This window comes from Sebastes fasciatus, chromosome 12, assembly GCF_043250625.1.
Source record: "Sebastes fasciatus isolate fSebFas1 chromosome 12, fSebFas1.pri, whole genome shotgun sequence".
Lineage (NCBI taxonomy): Eukaryota > Metazoa > Chordata > Actinopteri > Perciformes > Sebastidae > Sebastes > Sebastes fasciatus.
The window spans coordinates 9528351-9553709 of record NC_133806.1 but is presented as its reverse complement, the minus strand read 5'-3'; the positions used below and the strand labels follow the sequence as shown (position 1 = coordinate 9553709).

Genomic DNA, 25359 nt, shown 5'->3' with positions numbered 1-25359 from the left:
CAAAACAGACAATTTGTCCGACCCTCATCATGCGCTGCGACCACTGGAAGGTCGTTTTCATTTGAAACATCTCTATTTAGTTAATCTGACCCTGCACTGCTCGATATCACATCATCAGAGTTCCCTGTGGAGAGATGCAATGAACTGAAGTCTTATGTGGTGACCTTGTGAAATTTATGAATTACACCCCTAACAATTGTCTTTTATTAAATTCAATTGAGCTGGACTTGAAAAACATAATATATTTATTAGCAGACCCATATTTTAACAAAAATGCAAGCGATTAGTATAGCGTGATACACCCTTTTTTGCCGTCGCTGTGTGGCAAAGCGAATCAACTGAGGAGAGCTGTGATGCTGAGAAGAAAATAATAAACTCTTGAAAGGATTGCCATGGGCAACGACAATGATTGATACGATGTAGCAGACAGTCAGTGGTCTGTGGCTGTTGAAATGTGGCCAGAGCTTCCTGAGATATATATATATGCAGGGTTGGGAGGGTTACTTTAAAAATGTGTTCTGATATAAGTACTAATTACCTGTTAAAAAATCTAGTCAGTAACCTAATCCAAGTATCACAATATTAAAGTAACTTGATTACTTTCTGTAGCTTTCGGATTATCTCAATACCAAATATGCAAATAAATGCATTGTCACAGCTAGAAAGGCATAACTTGCACTCTACTGTTTGTTATGCAGTGGGCTACCTCTGGGTCTGAGACGTGAAGCCAATGTGAAAGTGCCTTAAACCTACATTCTTCGGCCTCTGTCTGAAAAGCTCCATTTTAGCGCCTGTCTCTATAAGATCCCCTACCGAAAAAAGCCCATTCTGCTCTGATTGGTCAGTTTCCCGGTCTTTCGCATCTGCGCAGCCGCTTACTTCACAGCGTCACTGCAGCCGGGGACTCACTCTGTGTCAACTATACAGAGTTTAGTGGCACATCTACCGGTTGTATGGTTGTGACATCACAACCTAACGGAAGTCCTGACGTCTCGTTTAAAGGCACAGTTTCTGAATAAGTGCTGTGTGCGTTTCTCCGTATTTAGCATGTGGATACTTTCACAGTATTCATACAGCATCTATACCTGCTTTATAATAACAAAAGACATGGAAATCTCACTTTCTATAATATGATACCTTTAAACTTGCAGTCGTTCTAATGGCCAGCAGGGGGTGTTTACTTCTGAAATGTAGTGAAGTATGAGTAGAAAGTAGCACAAAATACTCAAGTAAAGTACAAGTATTAGTGTCAAAATTGTACTTAATTACAGTACTTGAGTAAATATACTTTACTCAAGTTACATTCCACCACTGGATTGGAGGTTATCAAACTACTTCGTACTCAGGAGTGAATCATGAGTAAACTGTTCAGGCAGTCAGGATGCTGTCTAATCTTAACATCAGTAACCTTAACCACAGTTTTATTTTGTCGTTAGGATTGGGGTTGCAGGAGGGGGGGTTAGTTTAAGGTGGAGTCTAATCGAGATTTAAGTCCGTCTTCCTGTGTTCAGCACCTACAACGATGCCTCAAAACCACCCCAAGATGGCACTTTCATCCCACGCACTCGGGAGGGCAAAAAACGCCAGACCTGTTGTTCTGTCTGCTGCTCACATTAAGTGTGTGCATGTGTGATGCGACCACGGCAGTCTAAGTGGGTGCAAGTGCGTGTTTGTTTAGAGGAGTTGAGCATTGTCTTTGGACCTCGTACGTCAGTGCCATGCTTTTTCCCTTTTGGCACAGGCCAAGGGAGAGGAAATGGTGGAGGAGGGGGGGGCACGGTGTAAAAATGTGGGTCATTTTAAAGCTGGAAAACAACCCTAAAGGCCTGTGGTCAGGGGAGGAGAGGGGGTCGGGTTCGTTGGACAGCAAGAAGACTATAGCCTTGATTGAAGTGCCGTCTTTGCATTGTGTTTGTTGTTTGCCTGTGTGTTTTTTTTTAGCTCAATTGTTGCCCGAGCATTGCAAACCACAACTTAATGCGTGGCACACAGTTTGGCATTTCCTCGAGGCTGCAAACAAACTGATAGAAAAGTCAATAGTATGCGTGGGATTTCAATAACCTGCTGCTGTTGCTGCATGAAGCATTTGCTGCTGTGTAATGGATACGCCCTTTATTTGAAGAAAACGGTTTTAGTTGGGAAAAAAAAATGATGTTGCGAATCAAAAAATGTGCCATTGTACTCCTTTAACTTTGTTTAACTCTTGATGGACTGTTTACAAAGAAACCAATGTTCTCTTTTTTATTCTATGCATTTTTTTACCTTTTTTATAAATCGGCGCCTACATTACCCAGAATGCAACTTGTTCGCCACCAGTGAAGCCAATGCTGAAGTGCCTTAAACTTGCATTCTTTCTAATAGCCAGCAGGGGGCGACTCCTCTGGTTGCAAAAATAAGTCAGATTGTATAGAAGTTGTATGAGAAAATGACCTTATATCTCACTTGATATATTGCCTCAGCAAACATTGTAAACATGAGCTTATCGTCTCAATCACTAGTTTCAAGTCTTCTCCAATACAGCATGATGTTCATTTAGTAAATTATGGTCACATTTAGAGACAAATAGACCATAAAGCAGGGTATGCTTTAGGGCATGGCTACCTTGTGATTGAGAGGTCGCTCCCATGGTTTGTTTTCAGTTCATGATAGTTAATTGTAATCCTTTTGGTCGCCCGAAAATGTCTTATTAAGCATTCGGTTGTATAGCTCCACCCTCTACTATCACTTCTGTTTGCAAAAAAAACAACATGGCGATGGCCAAATACCAAGATGGCAATGGCTAAAATGCCGAACTCGAGGCTTCAAAAACGTCAGTCCACAAACCAATGGGTGACGTCACAGTGACTACGTCCATTTCTTATATACAGTCTATGATGTTTTGTTGTTCACCTTTCAGCTTTACATACTAAATAATGGCAAAAAATTGTCTGAGACTTGTGTTGTAATGTGTGCATATACGTGCATGGTAATATTACTACATCGCTCTTTATTTTAAAATTTATTTTAAAATTGTAATCCTGCTAATAATCCCCTTTTTTGCAAAATGTGTGTCTCCTCATTATGTAACGCCGTTCCACGTAATCCTGCCCCAGCCTGTGTGTATGCACCTCAACTCGGGAGTAATGGAAGTGAACTAAACCTGCAGGGCACATACTTGCATACCACAGCTGGTCCCATTTTTAAGGATTTGTCAGTCTGATCAAAACCATCAGTGGACAGGTAGAGAAAAAAATGTGTAGAGTTTACACAGCCCTACCATCTTTCTTTTCTCTTTAGCATCCAGGAGTCTGTAAAACTGAATTATTTCTGAATCTGTTTGTGCAGTCAGTTGTGCAACAGCTCCATTTTAGCAATGTTTTGCATGGATTTTTCCATGTGAATGCACGACGGCAGATGGCTGACTCTTGTGTGCTTGGCACTCAGGGTGGTGTGATCCCTTGGTGATGTTACACTTGACAAATTACATATATGATCTGCTGAGGCACAGTAATAAAATCTATTTGACCAACCTCGGGTCATATTGGCACTGTGTTGCTGCTCTTCTTAAGGTTTCCGGGTAGAGTAATTCTATATCTGAATCGAGGATCTGAGGATAGAAGGTGTTGTAAACACATTATAATGCCTTTTGAGACAAATGTGTGATTTGGGGCTAATTAAATAAAACTGATGCGATTGCAGTATCGCTTCAAACTTGATTTGTCCAGTTCTCTTGAAAGTTGAATTTCCCCAAGAAGGATTAATAAAGTTATCTTCTCTATGCAGCTAATACTGTAGAGCAAAGCTCTCACACCGATAGATAAGGACTTTGATTGAACCGTGTAGTGAATTGCTTCATTCACTCATTAGCCTTCACTTAAGTGTGGCTCCTTTTATTGTAATGCTGATTAAAAAGCTACTCACACCCGTGAAGGTTTTGTAACTCAAAAATGATTTTCCTCAGTTTAATTATTTGAAGAATATCGTGATGTACAAAGTGAAAACACAAGAACAATCTCCCCAAACATTTACTCTAACCACAAGAGTTTTTCATTGCAGATATTTGCCAATTAGTATGGCACTTTATTTTCAGTAATAGGTAACACATTAGATCTTGTTTAAGGTAAAATTGGCCTACATATGTTTCAGCCAAGTACTACATGATTTATTAAAGTAAATATTGTAGAGGACTGGCTCTTTAAAACATTGTGAGGTACTTTCGATAAAAGCACCTCCTCATTTGCATGTTATGAATAGAGAGTGATAATAAGAGACAGATCACTCTCGGGACTCACAAGTGTCGCTCTGCTGCTCTCCACTCAAATGAGCAAAGTTAATATAAAGAGTTGAAGACGGCTTTGTTCAGAAATAAGATATTTCAAAAAGTGACACCTTTGGTAAAAAAGGTGAGACTTTTGAAATTGCGACACTCACTCTTACAAAAGGGAGCTCAGTGACACCGTAAGGAGTCCATTCTTTAACTCATCCTCATTTGTTACTTCCTAAAGTAATGATGACTTTGACTCCTTGTATTTGGGCCTGGTCATACTGGTCTTTTGAGTGGAATAATCACATTGAGAGGCTTTCCTTGTGGCAACCGAGCTCTACTTGAATTTTGATATGCAAATCGCCACTGTCCAAAAATAGAAGAAGTTATCGTTTTGCCTAAATTCCTTTATACTTCTAAGTTAAAATATTGCTTTGTATGACTTTTGCGGCCAGTTGTGATCAACAAATTTATCGGTTGTAAATGCCTTCCAAAACAGACCCACGTAAGTGTTATTATTGTGTAAGACATTATTTGGTGTCTCCAAAAATCATTACAAATCACTAGTCAAGTTTCCATTAAATTTACAAGGAAATTTGAAGCAAACTTTTGAAATGTCGAAAAATAGAAATACGCATTTCAAACAACTGGTTTGGAGTACACTAACTACAATGTAGTTTTGTCAGAAGTTGGCGCTATAGGCTACACACGGCTGTAATCCGCCCGTAAACAGAGTAGAAGAAGAAGCAGAGGTTGAGAATCAGAAACATCTACCATCTAACCATCTACGAGAGAAAAATGGAGAGAGGTCATCTGTAATTTATTTCAATTGGGCAAATTGTAGTTGTTCTTTTATGTTAGCTAGTATTGGTCATGTTTCATGCTGTCCGGTGACAAAGACGCCGACAGCAGATCAGTCATATGAGTTAAATGTTCGCTATGTCAGAATTTATTCAGTAAAGGCGTTTCCATAATCCATTTAGCGCATCAACTCTTTTTCGTAAAAGGAAAAAAAAAAACTCAAGTGAAGTTAAAATTTCTTTGCACAATTGAGAAAGTTATTTTAAATGTTAAAGATGACTTAGGGTTCAGAGAGATCATAGTCACTTTTCCTTTGGAGGACATTCTCATTGTGGAATTTGATGGTTAAATGCCATGAGTTCTTCAGTGTGCTGTGTTTTTGCTTGGTGGGGTAGCAAACCACTTAGATAGCTATAGCTGTTGTGGCTCGCTTGATAGCTAGTTTCCAGCATTGAGCTACTAGAATCGTGGCAACTTGCAAGGTAATTGCACGTTTGCATGCTGATGTGACCCGAATCCTATCAGCTCTGAATTCAAGAGGGAATGGAATCTGGTTCATATCATCCAATCAAATAAGCTTTAAGCTACCAGTCTTTCAGCTTTATGTTACGGTCACATGTGTGTGAAATTAAAATTGGTCTATATTCGCCTCACGTTCACTTTCTTTTTATGCGAGTGCAGAGGCGAATAAAACATTCACTTTCAGTGGCAAATTTGCATCTTGGAGTTCAACTTTGGTGAACTTTGATCGGCGAAGTTGCAGCCTCAACCAAAAGCAAAGATGTTTGTGTGTGTGTGGTTGACCCCACTTGGCACCACCCACATTCAGCACGAATATCGCCTCAGCAGGCAATGGTCACTCGCCTGCATTGCGCATGTGTGACCGTGCTCTTACCCACACAGGAGCCAAATACTTTAACTAAGGTCATCTGTAATCTGTCTCCAGCTGCTGATTATGAGGTTCATCAGGTTCACTGGCAACAACACAACTCTTCTTTGTCAAGAATGTTTCATAGCAGTGTCTTCCCTTGCTGATACTAAACCATGAAGAATATATATTTTTGTAAGATTTTATTCTTTTTCCACCCAGTGAATCATGAACTCCAGCAAGCAGGATTTCTTTTTCGAGTTTGTTACCTGCAGGCAAGCTGATGGACCTCTGGGAAGGGTATGGTGGGGAGATGTCAGAGGCAGACGCTATCTGCCCGTTGCCCTGGACATCAGTCAGCACAGTGTCATTTACCTGCCGGGAGACGGAGGAAATGTTTGAGCCTGGAGGAAGTCTGGCATTTTAAACACTTTTCATTTTACAGTTTGCTACCCCAAGACCCAACACTCAGTTATCTGTTTGTCACCACACAGGGTTTAGAAGATTGTATCTTATCCATGGGGGCACACATTTATTACTGAGTGAAAACATCCTCCATGGCAATAAATAACTCCCGGCCTTCATCTAACTAGCAGAAGAAATAAGTGAGCACATAAATAAATGCTAATTACAATTGATCTTGAGACTGTTTGGACTTGAAGAGCAGCTGCAACCAATAGAAGTGGGACATTTGCAGTGCCTGCATAATAAGATACAATACAGCATTTCAATGAATATGTCTGAAGAAGCTCTTACCAGCATCCAGCACCTGGGGCTTCCAGCATTTGTTCCACATATTATTATTGTGTCGTTTACTTTCTGAATGACGGTGATGAAATTATCACACTCCAGCTGTGAGAGAAAGAGGCAGTAAAAGAAAGTGACAAAGGCATAAAATCAGGCAGAAGCAAGAGGGAAAGGGAGAAAAATGTGCAGATTGGGAGAGGGATTAAAGACACAGAGAGACAGAGGGGGAAATGAGATTGGAGACTATGGAGAATATGTGAAAAGGTGATTAAAAAAGAAAGAGGCAGCACAAAGGGAGAGAAAAAACAAGACAAGACCAAGGGACTGAGAATAACAAACAGAGGAAGAGAGGAAGGTGGAGTTGAGGGACAGAGAAACAAAGCAAGAGTACAACATAAAACAGATTACTAGAGCAAAAGCGGATTGCTCAGAGAGAGAGAGATTTAAGAAAAATTGGAAGCAATCCATGCTCTGAACATTTTTGGCAGACAGCACACAGGAGGCTTAGCCCTGCAGTACAGCACCGCTATACTCCATATGCATCACTTATTCATTGAGTACAGAAAATGGACTGCTATCTCAAAGGCATTACTGGATGTTGGATGAAAATGAATGAGTACAACCTAAAGGGGTAAATTCTGATTTTAGGTCCCGGCGGTGCTCATGTTGACTCATGTTTGTTGTCGTTTATCTTTAACAAAAAAGTGCTTTTTAGAAAAACAAATTCTGATGAAAACAAGGCCAGTAGAAACTGGAGACGGAGGAAGTACATCACTAAGTCCAAAAAGCAGGGCCAGAGCTTGTGTAAGTGTGTGTAGGTGGTTGTGTAGGTGGATCTGTAGGTGGATGTGTAGGCGAGTGGGTGGGCTGGGTAATCTGTGTGTGAGTGTACACTTTTTTACTTTGTGTTCTTGAGAGAAATACTTTGAGTTTGGGCATGTTTGCTAAGTGATTTTACGTGGCCCACACTAAAATGTAGGACTGAGATTACAACATTAGAATTTGTTTGAAACAAGGTCTGCAGTATGCTATCTGGAAGAATAACAGATGAGTGTGAGTCTTACCGGGGCCAATAGCTCAATTTCAATCTCAAACCAATGTCTTCTTTGGTAGCATCATTTTTGATCAGGCTAAAGCTGGTCTCAAATTCGTGTGATGTTGTGTTTTTTTACTGCACTGCTTGGCAAGGAGCTCTCAACACTGCTAACAAACAATGCTCATTGGAATACCATCCCAGTACCCGTAGGAGTTACATGCATATTTAATGATTCTGCACCTCGTGATTTATGTCCAAAGCCAACATTTAGTGCCAGTGCAGGAAGTAGTGCTTCCTTAACGTAGCAAGGACAGTAAGGGAATGGAGGTTGGGGTTGGCATGCAGGCATGTATTATAGCATCAGTCTTTCCTCAGCCATTATGCAAATGCATCAATTCGGCTGCCGGAGGAAAGTCAGAGGAGAGTGCCAACGCTAATTGCCGCTACTCCTTGCTACTAAAGGGGGCTTTTGTCATGTTTTCCAAATGTTATTCGATCAAAATGACAATACAGGCATGTACAGAATAGGTATTTAGGAAAAGTCAGGGCAGGAGGGAAACATATCATACAACGACACAATGACAGAATAATTCAAATTTTGGAACCACGACGTATGGTGGTCCTAGTGTTAACCAAGTGTTTCTTGTTGCCTAACCACAACTACACCCAAACCTTGACCACAACTGTAGTTGCCATGCATCAATTATTGTACAAAGCAAGATTTCTAAAAACATTGGCACAGACATAAAAATACTTTGTCATTGAACGTAATATGTAGTTTTGCAGAATCCTCAAGCATCTACATTTTGTTATTGTTGTGTTCAACCTGGACCATATTTGCCTTCAGTGTATTTGCTCCATGGGCTCAGCTTTTGGGGACTGTGTGTTCTGGACAAACTGAAGCTGTCATGGATTTAGTTATAAATACAGTCTGTCTATCATCTAGGGGAAATGTTTTTACCGAACCTCATGGCTGTCCTATCACTGAAATATGTTGCCTCTTGACCTTCATTCCCCTTTTTCGGCGCCATTGGCTTTATTAGGTAACATTTACTGTGTCTCTCATTACGTTCTGATTTTCCACCATCTGCCACTGCCAGACTCTCTGGAAGCTTTAGGTCTGTTTATGCAGGGAAGACAGTGCCCTCTTTGTTTTGTGCCTTAACCCCAGCAACACTTTTCTTTGATGTTTTCTCACAACTGTGATGGGTTTTAGCTTACATTAGATATGGGTAGAAATATTGAAATGGTAGAATTCCTAGCCAATTGAAATGCAAAAATGCTCTTGTCCTGATGGCAACCTGCTCATGGTTGTCAAAATAGACTTCAGTTAACATGCTGCCTTAACAGAGAATAGGAATAACACTCCGTTGTTAAACCTGACTGCAGTTTACAGTCCTGGCAGACATTGGTGGGCTGGACACTGAAGGGCTCTGAGCAGCTGTATGTAGCCTCTGATACAGCTACAGTAAATATGATATGAAGATAATTGGCAGCTTTTGAAGCACTGACATTACAAATAGATCAACAGTGCTTTTAAGCAAGGTGTCACTTCTTTTCTGCTGTGAGCACTCAAACTCAAGGAATCATCTATTGAAATCCAAACTGAAGTTTCTCAAGACAAGTCATCTCAAGATATTAATGCTAACCCTAAAGCCGGGTTCACACAGGAGGCGAAAGTGCCACGAAGCGCTGCCCATGTTAACCGATTGCGTTGTTCAGACTGGACGTGGTGCGGAGCTCCAAATCCAAGACACATAATGCTGTAATTTGTTCCATGTGTTTGGGCCCAGTTTATGAAAGTTAATTGTAACATTCTTGTCCCCTAAAAAATTGGTTTGGTTGTACTTAGCTCCACCTTCTCGTGTCACTTCTGGTTGCAAATAACCAAGATGGCGATGGCCAAAAACCAAAATGGGGACGGTCATCCACATCCACTCTTTCTGTATGGATTGCGTATGGGAAAAGTATTTTTGGGCCAGTGGGCACCATGTGACCTGCAATATTGACTGTGGCCCCTACACCACAAAACGGCCTCATAGCAACACCCTGGTCCTCTATCTGTGGGCTTGCTCATGATATACTCCAGAAGACAGAGGACACATATAGACACTTGGTACATATTACTAAGTGATGCCTTGCAGACATGACCCCCGTGGCTATAAAGATGCTGAGAGTATAATTTGGTTTTAAGTGTTAACATTATGGTAGAGAGCATAGTCATATTTCTGAAGTATCTGAAGTATTAAATTTGGCTCTAGAGGCGGAAATTAATTATTTTTTGAGCTAATGAGCAAAAGCAGAAGTTAACCCTGAGAATAAATGGAAAATGTGTTTCAATGATCTTAATTTCCTGTAATTATAAAGCAGTGTCAAAATGAATGTGGAAATTATTGATTGATGTACAATGGTGAAGATGGTCTTGGTAATAAAAAGTGCAACCTTTAAATACCAAGACATTCTCTTGCCAGGCACCTTTTTTGTCATTTGGATTTCTTTATTTTCTATGACAGTCAGCATATCAAGTAGCGCTGTATCCTACTTCTTAAGATTATTCCTGAGCCTCGGAGCATTTCGCATTAAGTTGAAGCTCCCCCACACTCTTAGGCTTATTTCAGGTTGAGAGAATACCAAGAGATGAATACAATATTGTCTCTCGATGGAATTATGCACTCCAATTATCAACAGATTACCCATCTGTGTTTGTTTTAGGTGAAGCTGTCTCGCGTGTAATGTTATCTCATATATTATAAATTACCATTATTTATGCATATATTTCTCTTTATTGCACGTCATGAACCTAAATAGCTGAATTAAAACTGAACATTGTAGAACTAACCTCACTGTAGTGCAACTTCAGATGATGATGAAGAAGATGATGATGACAAACATGATGGCATCGATGATAATACAGTGATGGGGTAGGAGAATGCTTTGCAGAAGTGATGGAGGAGCTGTCGGTGAGGATGCATTTCTACCTCGAGTGGTGCAGCCTTTGCCTTGCAAGTATCAATTGCAGTCTGGTCCGATGCCGCTGGGATCTGTGGGAGGAAGGACTGTTCAGTTTGTGCCAAGTTCTTATACACTGCCCTGTTTCAGCAAGAAAACTGTGACCTTGCTGCAGCTGCTAAAACACAATCCTCACAGAAAACATCTACTTTCTTAGCTAACACCACTCACTGCATTCAAGGATTTATTTTCTCATTCAATTTGTCATTTACATCCTGTGTACGACCTGCCTCCTGTACTTCACATTTCCCCAAATTCCTCTCAACAACCCCCAAAAGAATAGCCATGAACGTGTTGCTCCAAGTCAGACGGCACCCTCCGAAAAAGTGAAGCCAATGCGGAAGTGCCTCAAACTTGCATTCTTTCTAATGGCCATCCCCCTGACGACTCCCCTGGTTGCACATTGTAAACATGAGTTTATGGTCTCAATCTATAGTTTCAAGTCTTCTCCAATACAGCATGATATTCATTTAGTAAATTATGGTCCCATTTAGAGTCAAATAGACCATAAAGCAGGGTATGCTTTAGGGCGTGGCTACCTTGTGATTGACACGTCGCTACCATGGTGTTGTCTGGTCTGGGATTTGTCAGTGTTTTCGTTTTACAACTCTAACCCTCTCACAGTGTGTTTTCAGTTCATGAAAGTTAATAATAACATTTTGGTAGCCTAAAAATGTCTTGTTCAGCGTTCCGTTGTTCTTAGCTTCACCCTCTTGTGTCACTTCTGGTTGCAAAAAACCAAGATGGCGGCGGCCAAAATATCGAACTCAAAGCTTCAAAACCGTAGTCCGCAAATAAATGGGTGATGTACCCGTGACCAAAGAATGTATCTTGCTAAGAAGTGAAAGTCAATTGGTCGTTCCATTGCAACATCGGAGTCCAGCAGCAGAGCTACGCTTCTGCCATTTTGGACTGAAAGTGACTACCGGACGCCAGTAAAACATCCGCCTACAAAGTCCCTTACAATAATAAAACAAAATTATTTCTATTCTATTGTCATATTTAACGCCTCTACCGAAATGGCTTGTGTTGAATAATAAAAATATTATAAATATGCATACTATTATAACTATTTACTTATTTATTTATTAAACTTTTCGCCCGGCCGCTTCCCAGAGGAGCATCAAGTGAGTGATCGGCACAAATGGAAGTTAGAAAAATCCAGCACACAGATTTTGAGAGTAATCTCAATCTTTTTCATCTCAAGGACCTCCAAAATCAATGTCCAATAGACCACAGACCATGGATGTATAAGAGGATGTGTCCTGTGCTTTTGCACTGCGTGTTAGTAAATAGCCTACAACTACATTAAATTATGTTTATGTCATGCTACTAGCGCTACTAGCTACTGGCCAATAGCCGGTTGTTTGGGAACAGAGATGTTGCTACATCCACCACGGTACAACCTTACAGCATACAGCCCATGGGTGTATTATAAGATGATAAAAGTGATGAATTACAGCCAATATATCCATTATTACAGTCGCATGCAGCTAGCAGGAAGCTGGCAGAACCCGATATGTCATATAGGCGTGGACTAAACTCTGGAATCGGCAATTAGTGAATTTTATAACTTTTAGGACATAATGATTTAAATGAGGGCTATTTAAGTTTTTCTACTGGGAAGTCGATTTACCTCGAAAAATAAAAATTCTCCTCTGATTTAAAGACGTCTCTTTTTACATCCATCGCCAGAAACTCGTTGGCATTTTCAGTCCAAAATGGCTGTTGTCAAAAAGCACCAGGGTTTCGAGTCTTTGGTTCTATACTCTTTGACGGTGACTATGTCCACTTCTTATATGTTCTCAGTACATGTATGTGGAGAGACCAATAGATACAAAGAGGAATGACAAGGCAGAATGAACTTATCCTTGTGAGAAAACTGCTGAGCGTGGTGCCCCTCAGTCAAACACGCATTGTTTCTCCATTGCAAAATAGATAACTGAGTTTAGTGACCCTTTAATAATAAGTGTTTCCTACTACAATTGTTGAATCTCACAAAAGAATCCCTCACTCTCCCATGCTGTGTGGCTGATGTCTACTGCTGCTGTTTTTGAGAATTGAAAATTGTTATTTTTCTACCATCATGCTTCACTGAACTAACCTGCACTGGAAATAACTCCTGACATCCTGTCACTTAAGTGTGTGAATGAGATAAACACACCATCAGAATAGTCCTTCAATGCCAAACACATCAGCGAATCGCTGTTTTTCCACCTGTCTTTTTGTCTCCACTGAGGGAAACCCAACTCTGAGTCTGCAATCATTCTGAAAAATTGGGCATAGTCATGTTTGGATGAAACATCAAGCTTACAGTCTCTTCGATTTGTCAGGCTAGTCAGTGCTGACACTGCAACCCACGCACTGTGTAATTTTGAGCTTATGTTGACATTATTAGCTCAGTGAATGATGTTTTCTTTCCTCACAGGGAGGGATATATGTAGCTTCATTAATGTATGCATGACCAAACTTCCTCTGCCCTCAGCTGCTGAACTGGGTCAGCGGCAGGCCAGCAGTCTCATCTCTCTCTTCTACCCTCTCTGGCTCACTGGGTCACCCTCACAGCAGGAGGGCACCTATATTTGTTGTCCTCCAGCAGTCTGGCAAACAGGGTTTGTAATAACCCTAAACCTGGGAGCAGGAAAAACAGCTAGCCTGGCTCTCTCCAAAGTTCAAAAACACACCAACCAACACATAGCTTGTTTGTTTCATCCATACACAAACTGAAAAGTTAAAAGTAGGGCTGTCAATCTATTCAAATATTTAATCGCAATCACATGATTGTCCAAAGTTGATCGTGATTACTGCATTTAGCATAGAAAATATGCTCAAATCATAACATCGCAAACTCAAGCCCAACAGGCAACAACAGCTGTCAGTGTGTCAGTGTGCTGACTTGACTATGACTTGCCCCCAAACTGCATGTGATTATCATAAAGTGAGCATGTCTGTAAAGGCGAGACTCGTGGGTACCCATAGAACCCAATTTAATTCACATATTTTGAGTTCAGAGGTCAAGGGACCCCTTTAAAAATGCCCATGCCAGTTTTTGCTCGCCAACGTTTAGCCTAAGTTTGGAGTGTTATGTCACCTCCTTTGCAACAAGCTAGTATGACATGGTTGCTAATGGATTTCTTCCAGTTTCTAGTTATATCATATACATATACATATCATACCAGCATCTTCAATCTAGCTTTAAAACTGAGCCCGCTACAACCAAAAAAAATGCAAGATGCATTAATGCATTAAAGAAATTTGTGGCGTTAACATGATTTTGCATTAACATGTTATTATCGTGTTAACTTTGACAGCCCTAGTAAAAAGTTACAGTATGTTTCGTTAAAGTTATTTGTGTGTCAGTCTGGCACTGTGTCCAGATGCCCTCAGACTTTTTGTAGACTGGACTGAGTATTTTTCTTTGTTTTGGGTTTCCTGTACTTTGTTTTTCCTCCTGTGTTCCTGTACTGGCTTTCCCTCCTTTGCCCATCGACACACTTCCTCTGAATCAGCCTCGTTAGTTCTTCCCAGGCAATCAGCTCCTTTCTTGTTCCCAGTGTTTTTCCCCTGCCAATCAGCTTCCTGCCCATTCCTCAGCCTAATCACCTCATTCCCCTCACCTGAGCTTCTCCGCACATCTCTTCACCTGCACTTCATCCTCTCGTCAGATCAGTTTGTATTTAAGTCCTGGTTTTCAGTTCAGTCTTTGTTGGATCCTTGATTTGTTATGAGAGTTTCAGTTTTGCCTTGCCTGACACTTGTGTGCTGCAATGATTTCCTTACTTTTGGAGATGTCAATCAAACACACACTGTACATGCCCAAGCAGACCTGAGGGGAGGTTTAATCAGACCAACATAAGGGAAAAGAGCCTTTAACTCAACCTTTAGGTCCCTGCTGCCTATTTTACCTTAAGATTTATGTAGGATCAGCACCTCCAAACACTGGTTGGTTGCCAAAGTGTTTTTTGAAGTGGACTGATTTAAAGACAGTAGTTAATATTTCAACTGGTTGGCAACTGATCTTTTATAACTCCTCTAATCGGCAGTAGGAGTGGTTGCCCATTACAGAAGACAGTCTGGAGCTGAGAGATTAAACTCCCCAAAGCAGAGTGTAAGGCGTACAAGACAGCAAACGCAGCTAAAAGTAAAGCATACCTGCAGGTCGCGGACCCCTCTGTTGTTGAACGTCAACACATAGACCATCGCCTGGCCGCCCACGTACAGCGTGTCGCTCCCTTCCTGGTGGTACATGCTGATGTAGTTCTCAGGTTTGTTGAAGTGGAACCTGGAGGGCTCTGTGGATCATAACAAAGTATATTAGAGAGATGAGCTGGCAGACAGGCGCTTTCCTTGAGTACATTGTTGTTTTAATTGTCAATTTTTTTCAGTTTGTGCAATGCAAATGTGCCCTTTGGTAATAAAGTTAATATAAATGAACCAAATTCAATTAAATTAATTCTAAAAACAAGACAAAAAAACAACAACAGCAACCATTTTGGATTTCAATAACTTAACACTACTTCTGCTGTGACTAATGAAGAATGAGGGAAGAAGAATATATACAGCATTTTTCCAATCACGGTTAAAAAGCAATTTCCAAATTATAGGAAATCAATCAAATCAGCTGATTGACAGCTCAAGTAAAAAAAAAAGAAAAACAAGGTACGGTAATAAAAAAGATTCATAAAGTAGAGGTCAAACACAATAACAAAGGGTCAATGCATGAAAGCAAAATTGAGTTTCAGGAAGTTATTTAAAAAGATGATCCAGATTTATCCGGGCTAAGCTCCTCAGGCAGGTCGAATCAAAGTCTCGAAGCCCTGATGGCAAAGAGCCAAACCTCTGGATTTTAATCTACATTTAATCTGGCGTCAATATAGGAGCTAGCTCAAGGACTCCTAGATATGAACAGGTTTGATTTACCAAAACACTCGATCCCATGTTGCTGCCCTTTAGATTAAACCATGAGTCTTAGGCTTGGGTGTTAGACGAAAAGGGCATTTGGTGGGAGCATAAATATCACTGAAATAATCATGTGGGCGAACACCATCACATATGCTTGGTTGAATTACTCTCAGGACACCTCCAGAAGTCTCAGAAGTGCACTTTGGCATTTCTGATTCACCCATCCAATCAGACTCACACTTACTCCAACTGTGTCTGCATTTAAAATAGATTCAAATCTCTGCATCTATTTAAAAGATGTGGTTACATGCAGAATATGTACTGAAAGTCATCTTGAAGATATAAAAGAGTTCTCCAAAAACCTGCCATGTCTAATATTGAATGCTACATAATTCAAAGATGGGTTTATTAAACTTCAAAGTTTCAGGTCCTTCCATATAGGCCTGCCAGCCTTTTTTCTTTCATTTGCTCCTGAACATTTCCCCATTTATATTGTAAAGAGACATTTCAGAAAATTCCAGTCTGAAAAGCTTAAAAGCTTTGAAGCAAACCAACCAGCCACCTGTTAGAGCTTCTGACAACATAGAGTAGAAACATAATAATAATGCTGTATTAAATCTGAGTAGCAGAAAACAAGCTTTCATTTTTCCCTTTCATCTTCAACAGAAATCCATCCTGAGTTCAAAATTTAATTCCAAACTAATGATGCATTTTGCTTGCTGTGTCTCCAAATAAATAGCTACACTAATAATGACAAGATGTGATTATACAGTCATGGTTATTGGTTACAATGTATTTGTAATGATTTCTTCTCATCCCTGAAACAAAAGAAAGACATCCAGTCTGACAGCAAAGCCAGGATGAAGTGGTGGTGATCACTGGTACAGGTTGCTAGCCAACCAACTAAGTTTCTATGGAAACAGTGGCCCCTCTGATTGGCTGGAATCTAATTGATGATGCTTGCACTTCATAAGGAAGTAAAGGATGCACGAGGAAGGCCAATGTGGCTGATGGCTTAGGTAAGAACATATACAGTATATTATTTTTACTGTCATTGAGGAACACTGTAGCTCGCAAAGTATACCAACAGATATATATTGGCTCTTAGCCAAAGCAAAAACTCTTTCTCCAATCCTGACCTTCCATGTGGACAAACTAGTGTCTTGCCCTCAGCTCATGTTGCTGGTTGTTTTAAACACATTCACATACCTAAACATCGTAAAGTCAGTTTCCAGATGGACTCAACATTCCTGAATATCGTACAAACCAGTCTCCGAGGAGCTGAGTTGAACAGAGTCACAGTAATCAAGGGTGAACTAATGATAAAGTAATGTCTCATGCGTGCTTACTTTCACAAAACTTTGCCGATTAAAACCATGCAAAATGTTTAGTTTTTTTGGTGAAAAACACTATTAAAATTGTGACTTGACAAAGCTGTAAAGGCTTCATTGACTCAAATTGAGTCTTGATAATCTGTTTGATTATGATTAGCTGGTTTGACCTGGACAGGAAACTGACCACTCTAAAATGACCAATGGCCAATCAAACAGCTTGCAACATTTTAAAATATCTTGTTATCCCTTTCCTATTTAATTTAATACATTTGACAAGACTTTACAGACAACTGAGCTCAACGAGATAGTAGCTTGCTACGTGAGATAAAAGGTAACTATGGAGGTGACGGACAATATCTTAATCCAACCTGTCTCAATTTACATTCAATTTACATTTCAAGTTTTAAAGCCATTGTATCATTTGTGTTGAGGCTATCACACAGTGTAACAGACCTTGGCTCATGTTAACCAGAGGATGCCTAGCAAAGCATCCTATTAAGGGTACTCTGTGGAGTGTTTGACCATTGGTAGCACTAGGGAGCAATGTTTTGAGTGAGTCATGAGTGGGTCCCCATTTAATTTGTTCTTGTGCACACTCTGGACGCACATGCACAAAGGTGATGTGATACACATTCCTGACAACGGATTGACACCATTTCACTGATCTACAGGTAGTAGTAAGAAGAAGACTGCCAGCAAGTAGCTAGACACATATTTTAGTAGGAAGGAAAATGCATTCAAGATTTCTGCCTCGAGGCTCAAACACAATAATGACAACCGCAATGTGTTTAGGTGAGCAACACACAAACAAACTCTTGTTTGTTTAAAAGAAAATTCCACAGGGCACCTTTAAAGTACCACCTAAGCAATAGCAACTCAAACACTTGGACAAAGTGCTTGACTGTCGTAGACGCTGTCCCAGTTCTTTAAACAGCTTAAAACACTCACGAGGAACAGAATGCACAGTCCTTTTCACAGTGTCTTATTCCATGTCTTTCGTAACACATCTTCAAAAGAGTCACACATATAAAACTGGAATGACAACCCGTTCTCACTCCCAATTCGTCAAATACCGCAGTTTGATCAGTGCCCGTAGGCGTCTCATACTGATGCACAAGGTACACTTTAACGTCTGTTCGGAGCGCACTGGGCTTTCGGGGAAACTTCAATGTAAACCCATCTGTGTGACTGTTAGACAGTCAGAGGAGCTGACGCAGTATAAACAGTGAGAATGTACGGGTAGGGTGGGAGGGAGGGGAGGTTGGACGGGTCCAACAAACACAGGACTTTCACCTAGGAGGCCGCTGTTTGTGTCCAACCCAGTCAACGCTGACTGTAACTTTCGTATTTTACTAAAGGCAGTTACGTGTAGTACATCCATGCATCTATTTGCTTCCGCTTATCTGGGGCCAGATTGTGACCCTCCAAAGGTAGGCATCAAGGAGGCATCCTGATCAGATGTCCGAACGACCTCAGCTGGCCCCTTTCGACAGGAAGGTGCAGCGGCTCTACTCCGCTCACCTCCCTCCTGATGTCTGAGCTCCTCACCCTATCTCTAAGGCTGAGCCCAGCCACCCTACGAAGGAAACACATTTTGACTGCTTGTATCCGAGATCTCATTCTTTCGGTCACTACCCAAAGCTCATGACCATGGGTGAGGGTTGGAACTGGTATGATAGACTGGTAAATTGAGAGCTTTTGCCCTCGGGCTCAGCTCCCTCTTCACCACAATGGTCCGATACAGCGCCCGCATAACTGTTGATGTTGCACCGTATTGCCTGCCCATCTCCCGCTCCATTTTACCTTCACTCGTGAACAAGACCCCGAGATACTTGAACTCCCTCGCTTGGGGCAGTGACGTTACGTGTAGTGATTTTACATAACAAACGTAAGCTTACTGGTTTTAATTCAATCCACAATCCTTTCCTAAACCTAACCGAGTAGTTTTGTTGCCTAGACCTAAACAAGTAGTTTTGTTGTGCAGGTAAACCATAGACTGTATATAAGAAGTTGATGTAGTCACCGTGACGTTACCCATTGTGGACTGCTGTTTTAAAGCCTTGAGTTTGGCATTTCTTTACAGTTGCCCTCTTGCTATTTGGCCATCGCCATTTAGTTTTTTTGCAACCAGAAATGACACAAGAGGGTGGAGCTAAATACAACCGAAGCTGAATAAGACATTTTCAGGTGACCAAAAAGGTTACAATTAACTTTCATGAACAGAAAACACACTGTGAAAGGGTTAAAGTTTTAAGACGAAAACACGGACAACTCCCAGACTGGACAATTCTGTGGTGGCGACCTGCCAATCACAAGGTAGCCACTACCTATAGCATACCCCGCTTTATGGTCTATTTAACTTTAAATGGGACCATAATCTACTAAATGAACATCATGTTGTATTGAAGAAGACTTGAAACTAGTGATTGAGAACATAAACTCATGTTTACAATGTTTACTGAGGTAATTAATCAAGTGAGAAGTGGGCTCATTTGCTCATAGACGTCTATACAATCTGATTTATTTTGCAACCAGAGGAGTCGCCCCCTGCGGGCTATTAGAAATAATGCAAGTTTAAGGCAATTCAGCATTGGCTTCACTTCTCAGAGGTAGCTCACTGAGGTAAATCTAAAAATTAAGTAAACCTACATTGGAAGTTTTTTTTTATAAGAGACTGTATGCATGTAATGAGCGGAAATTATATGTTTCCTGAATACGGAAGTTTGTTTTGAAAAAAGACCATGCATGTAATGAGCGGAAAGTGACACGTCCAAAAGTTACGCTAGAGGGTGGGGAGCGAGAACATGTTAGAAATGTCACATTCTGGATGTAATTTGAATGACTAACTTCTCTTTCGCACTAACTGTGAGCATGAATCTTTTTCTTTTTTTTCCTTGGACATTTAATCGTTGCTGATGGGTGAATTTTCGAAAGGTCAGCTTTTCAGGAAACAAGAAAAAAAGAGCCTTGTTTTTTAGCTTGTTTTTCAAAAAATGGCTTCATTCCCTTCCCCTCAGAGGAGCATGTAATCCTTGAACGAAGTTAAAACACGTTCGAATTAGTGAATCACTTTTAAAGAATCAAATCCCTAATCGCAGTAAGAAATGTGCTAATTAAAGAGTAGTAAAGCGTAGATATTATTTTTTGGGAATAGTTTCCACTTGTACAGAAATAAAGCATTCTGGATATTGAAAATACAGCAGAGGCAAAGTCAAAGGGGGTTTTGATCTGGAAGCTTTTGAAGTGTTCCTGTTCTGGCATGATATAATGGCTACTATTTTATTTCCATGGAGTCTTTCACTGCAAAGTTGTTTTGTAGATGGACCTCAAGGTCCTCCATTATGAACTTGACAAGAAAATCTATCAGGCTCATGGTTCAATAAGGCGTTGAGGTGTTCAGGCCTCCAAATGCAGAGAAGGTCAACACGACAAATGCCTGAACTTTGGCAAAATGTTTTGATATTTAGGAAGTAGCCGTAGATGTCAAAGTCTTGAGATGAGCTGTCTCTCTTTCAGTGCTTCACTCACGCTCTCTGTCTCTTTCTTTCTGTTTGTCTCCATGTCTCTCCTCTTTCTCCTCTTTTATGTCTCTGATTTAGATCCTCTTCTTGTGTTTGTTCTGCTTTGCTTCTCTCTGATATCCTTGTCACTCTCAAGCAGACCTATTCAAAAGAAGGTGAGTGCACATAATGTACAGTAAAGTAAGGCAGATACATTTTGTCTCACCCTATTCACTACATAATCCTAATCAGTCCTTTAAAGAAGTAAGGAGAAACACAAAACATCCCGCTTTGACCAACCTCTCTCATATTTTCATACCTGAACAAACATACTTTACACACACACTCATGCATCTATAAATATTAACCATTATTTGTGTTATTATTTTGATCAAACCTGCGCTAATCAATATTTTGTATGTTATGATTGACTGAAATGTCTATGAGTAATGTGAATGGGAAACATTCCAAATACACACACATTATCATTTGTTCGTTTTGGCATGTGCCTAATTCATGTCCTGATGACAGTTTAATTCCAGCCCGTTTGAACGAAAAGGTGTATAAGTGCTACTATAATGCCCAAGGCGTTTAGCGTGCAATGAGTACGATTTCCACGTGCCATTTGTGTGCATGTATCCTGTCCTGATTGCAATGTAAATGCTTCTGCAAATGCAGTAAATGCTACAGCAAGAGTTAGTGACGTAGTATAAAGAGCAAGAAGACCCGTTTTCGAGACCAGTGATTTGTTTTGTAAATTACGTTAGTAACGTTTGTCCCATGTTTTTTATTGACGTTTGTGGCGCATCTTCTGTAGTTGGGCTAGTTGTTTCTTTACGCGTTTTACTTAGTTTAATTACTTATTTTAAGCCCAACAAGGATGTTTTCCCTAACCCTGACTAAGTGTATTTCTTGCCTGGACCTAAGTTAGTGGTTTTCTTGCTTAAACCTAACTGTGGACATTTGCATGACATGCAAAAAACAACGTACAAATAACGTGAAAAGACTAAAATGCGTAATCATGACACACAGAATGTCTGTGTAATGTCGTGGTGTTTATACGCCCTTTGAGTGAGACCATGTTGTTAATTCACATATACAGGCTATAGGCCTACACTCAGTTTCCAGTTTAAGTACACCTGGCTAAGACAACTGCAGTCTAATTGGACCAGACCTGCAATAAATCCTACCTTCATTAAGATTAGAATCACATTTCGTTGACGTAGGTGTTGATGGCGTTTTGGAGGCTGCAGTTTGGTGTTGCTAAACTGCATTGTAGTAGACTGAGAGGAGTAATATTCTGTCTAACCAGTTGGAAATTAAAACCTTCAGGAAGGTAGAATTTATTGTACTAGTATGCTCTAAGTTGTTTTTTTGTGGAGGGATGCACTTACGATGACATATTGTTTCTACTGAGGTTCAATGCAATTATCTTAATAGCTTTGGACAGATGTGTCTGCCAAATGAATGCAATTTAATGCATCAACTATACAGTAACCTCAGCCATCACAGCATGTCTAACTTTAACCCCTTAACACTAAACCCTATTTCACATAAATCTCTGTTGTATAGCCCTGGAAAAAGTTCCTTGAAGGTACACATTAATGTCCTCATTTGGCACTAAACGTGCTCTGTGGGGACCCTGTGCCTTCTGAGGACCTCAGAGCTGTCCATGGTGCTGAAACAGCTCTAGCTCTGACTAAAACAGCTCCAGCTTCTTCTTCTTCTTCTTCTTCTTGGGAAGGTTTTGCACTCCAGGCTCAAAACTGCACCTTTTGATGGATTCCCTCTTGACAGTTTTCTACCTGTGTGTGTGCGTGTGCGCGTGTGTGTATGCCCCTAAAGACAGGCATTTATAGCTCAAACTGCAATTGCATAACAACGAGTTTGATTGATATGACTTGCACATACAAGGGCCGTCAACTTGTGCATTTTGTACTGTGCTCATCCTGCAGGGAGGGGGAGGGATACAGATACAGATAACTTGACACACAGCCCCCCATCTCTATACTGATTGCTGAATACATTAGAGGAGTGTGTGTGTGTGTGTGTGTGTGTGTGTGTTAGGTGTAAAAAGGCGTGAGTGGAATAGATAACTAGGAGTCGGCTTGGAATTTTCCATTCAATGCCCTCCTCCTCCCTTCCTTTCAACCCCCTTTTTTTTTCCATGTCTGTATATTTGTAAATGTACATAATGCATGTATATGTACCCTATACAGCAACCCTCTCTCTTTCCTGGAGCTGGACTCCTCTGCTGCTGCAGTGTGAAGAAGCAGCTGCTCGTGTCTGCCCGCATTGCAGCTCTGCAAGGACGCTCTGCAAGTGACTGTGTCAACCTCCAAAGAGTCATATTTCACAGTAACGAGCGGTGGCATGCGGGTGTTTACAGCAGGGTATAGCAGTGTGTTGAGGGGCGAACGAGGCGCCATGTTACTCCAGAAGGTAGAAGGGGATAGGTTGTTTTTTAAGTGCCTCTGGTTTTTATTCCAGTGCGCCTGGAGGTGAGCCTATCCATGGAGGGACGGCAGCCAATTAAAGCCTACAGATGCCTCCTAACTGATGCAACCATTTAAAAGACGAGCATGTAGTGAGCTTGCACTGAAATAAAGCGAATACATAAGTTTTCCAAAAAAGACCAACAGAAAAAGCCACAAGTTGCACAAATCAGATCCAAATCATTCAGATTTGCCAACAGTGCCAGTGTGCACACAATTCAACCTGGAAATTGAATAGAAACAAAAGTCATATTCTGCACATGATCTGTTGTTAACATTGAGATGATAACAGCATAATGAGGTTTTTTTCCCTCCAGATGTTCATCCTGTTATAGCCTAGTGTGAACAGTGTGTGCGTGGCCTGGATGGTGGAGCGCGTAATTTACTACTCGGTCAGTGGGGGAGGGCAGTGTTTTAAGAGATTAATCCATCCAGAGGTAGACCTGCCAGTATTACTGGTGCTGTTTTGTCCATCTTTTGCAAAGGAAGGGCAAAACACCATGGGTTGATGAGGAGAACTGGAAAATGACTGGCTACATCACCTTGTGACTAAACTCTGTTCATCCATCCATCCATCCCTCCATCCATTCACCCATTAATTGATTCATTACCTACCATACACATTAGATGAATTGATAAAATAATGAATAATAAGCTGGATGATTTATGGTAAAAAAGCAGATCCAGAAAAAGACAGCTGCCTTACCGTGCAGAATAAATTTCAGCCGAGGTGACTTCCCGGCGATAATCGTTGCACAAAGCGACAGCAGGATGAAAGAATTCATCTTCTTCTTGAAGCTCTTCCGTGTGTAGCCGGTTAGTAAAAAGGCGCTCCACTAAATCCCTCTTCTTCTTCCTTTGCAGCCGTCTTTTCTGGTCCCTCCTCGATCTGCTGCTGCTGCGTCCCAGATCAGATCTGATCCACACCGACTGACTGCTGGTCCTGGTCCTCCTCTCCTATCTGGTCCGTCTGCTTCGCCCGGCAGTTCAGTTTGGAGAAGTCGGGGTGTCAGGCTCCACCTCGGAAACAAAAGGCAGAGAGAGAGAGAGAGGAGTGGAGCCTCTCAGCAGGGACGCAGGGAATGAGAAGTGGGATTGCAAAAAAATGCCTACAAAACACCTCACTTTGGGTTTATAATGACAGGCGCGTATTAGGCGTCATACCTGTTGCTGATAGTGAACGATGATGTCCACAGATATTTTATAATCATGTCACTCATCTTGTTTTTTTGTCTATACACTGAGGATCTCATCATTTTCTCTTCCAGGTTCCAGTTTTTTTTTTTTACATTATTTTATGTCATATTTTCTACTGAAACCCAAAATCATAACAACATAGACAATCCTTATGCATTATGCAGGACGACTACATTTCCTAATTCCACTTGCAATTCTGACATGATATATGATCCTATACTCTCAGGGCTCATTTTGTGTTTGCACACAAGCTCCAACACCAACAACCAATAATGATATTGCCTCAGCAACTGCTTCTACTGTAATGTCTAATCAATATGTGTCAATACATACCTGTTGCTGATAGTGAAAGATGATGTCCACAGATGTTTTATAATCATCTTGTTTTTATTCAATTTCATTTTACATCCGTGTATACACTGAGGATCTCATAATTTTCTCGTCCAGGTTCCAGCTTTTTTTTTTTTTACAATATTTAATGTCATATTTTCTACTAAAACCCAAAATCATAACAACATAAACAATTATGCATCCTGTAATGGAAAATTACATTGTATGTAATGATGTCTCTTTATGCAACAGTGGGAAGTCACTGTCTGTGTGTTCTTCATCTCATGTAGTGGGAAAGTACTGAGTGTTGACTTTTACTGGGACACTGTCTGAGTAAAACAACTCCTTTTCTCACAGTCCCTGTTGTAGATTTCTATATAATCCCATTGTAATAATCTCCTGCAGTTCATCTCTTCTGCAGACTTTGTGTGACTCTGTATAACCAGTGCCTTTTCTTGCAAGAATAAAATACAACAAAGACATTTCATCTGTTTGAGATCTTTATTTCAACGTTCAGTAGGACTCATCTTGGAATATTGACATAATTTCCATTACAATTCTTACATGCATATGCAGGACAACTACATTTTCTTAATTTCACTTGCAATTCTGACATGATATATGATCCTATATTCTCAGGGCTCATTTTGTGTTTGCACACAAGCTCTAACACCAGCAACCAATAATGATATTGCCTCAGCAACTGTTTCTACTGTAATGTCTAATCAATATGTGTCAATACTGCCTGAGTGCCGGAATGGGAATGAATCAGCATTTTGTCTCTGCTGCGTTTGCATTTGTGAAGTTAATTGACTCAAATTTAAAAAAAAAAAAAAATGTAACCACTCCAAAATGGTGAATGCTTGTTAGTGGAAACAACCAAACAGATGCTTCCAT

The 25359-nt window shown here is 40.6% G+C and overlaps 1 protein-coding gene across 1 annotated transcript in view; it reads right to left on the bottom strand.

Annotated features, from left to right (window-relative positions):
- LOC141778672 (semaphorin-7A) overlaps window positions 1-24068 on the bottom strand; it is a 46883-nt gene extending 22815 nt beyond the window's left edge. Inside the window, exons 1-5 of the mRNA XM_074653062.1 lie at window positions 23642-24068; window positions 14857-14996; window positions 10674-10736; window positions 6669-6764; window positions 6182-6287 (exon numbers count right to left, since the gene is read on the bottom strand). Coding sequence (XP_074509163.1) covers window positions 6182-6287; window positions 6669-6764; window positions 10674-10736; window positions 14857-14996; window positions 23642-23720 — 484 coding nt within the window. The 5' untranslated portion in view covers window positions 23721-24068. The remainder of the gene's footprint in view (window positions 1-6181; window positions 6288-6668; window positions 6765-10673; window positions 10737-14856; window positions 14997-23641) is intronic.
- Window positions 24069-25359: the final 1291 nt, after the last annotated feature.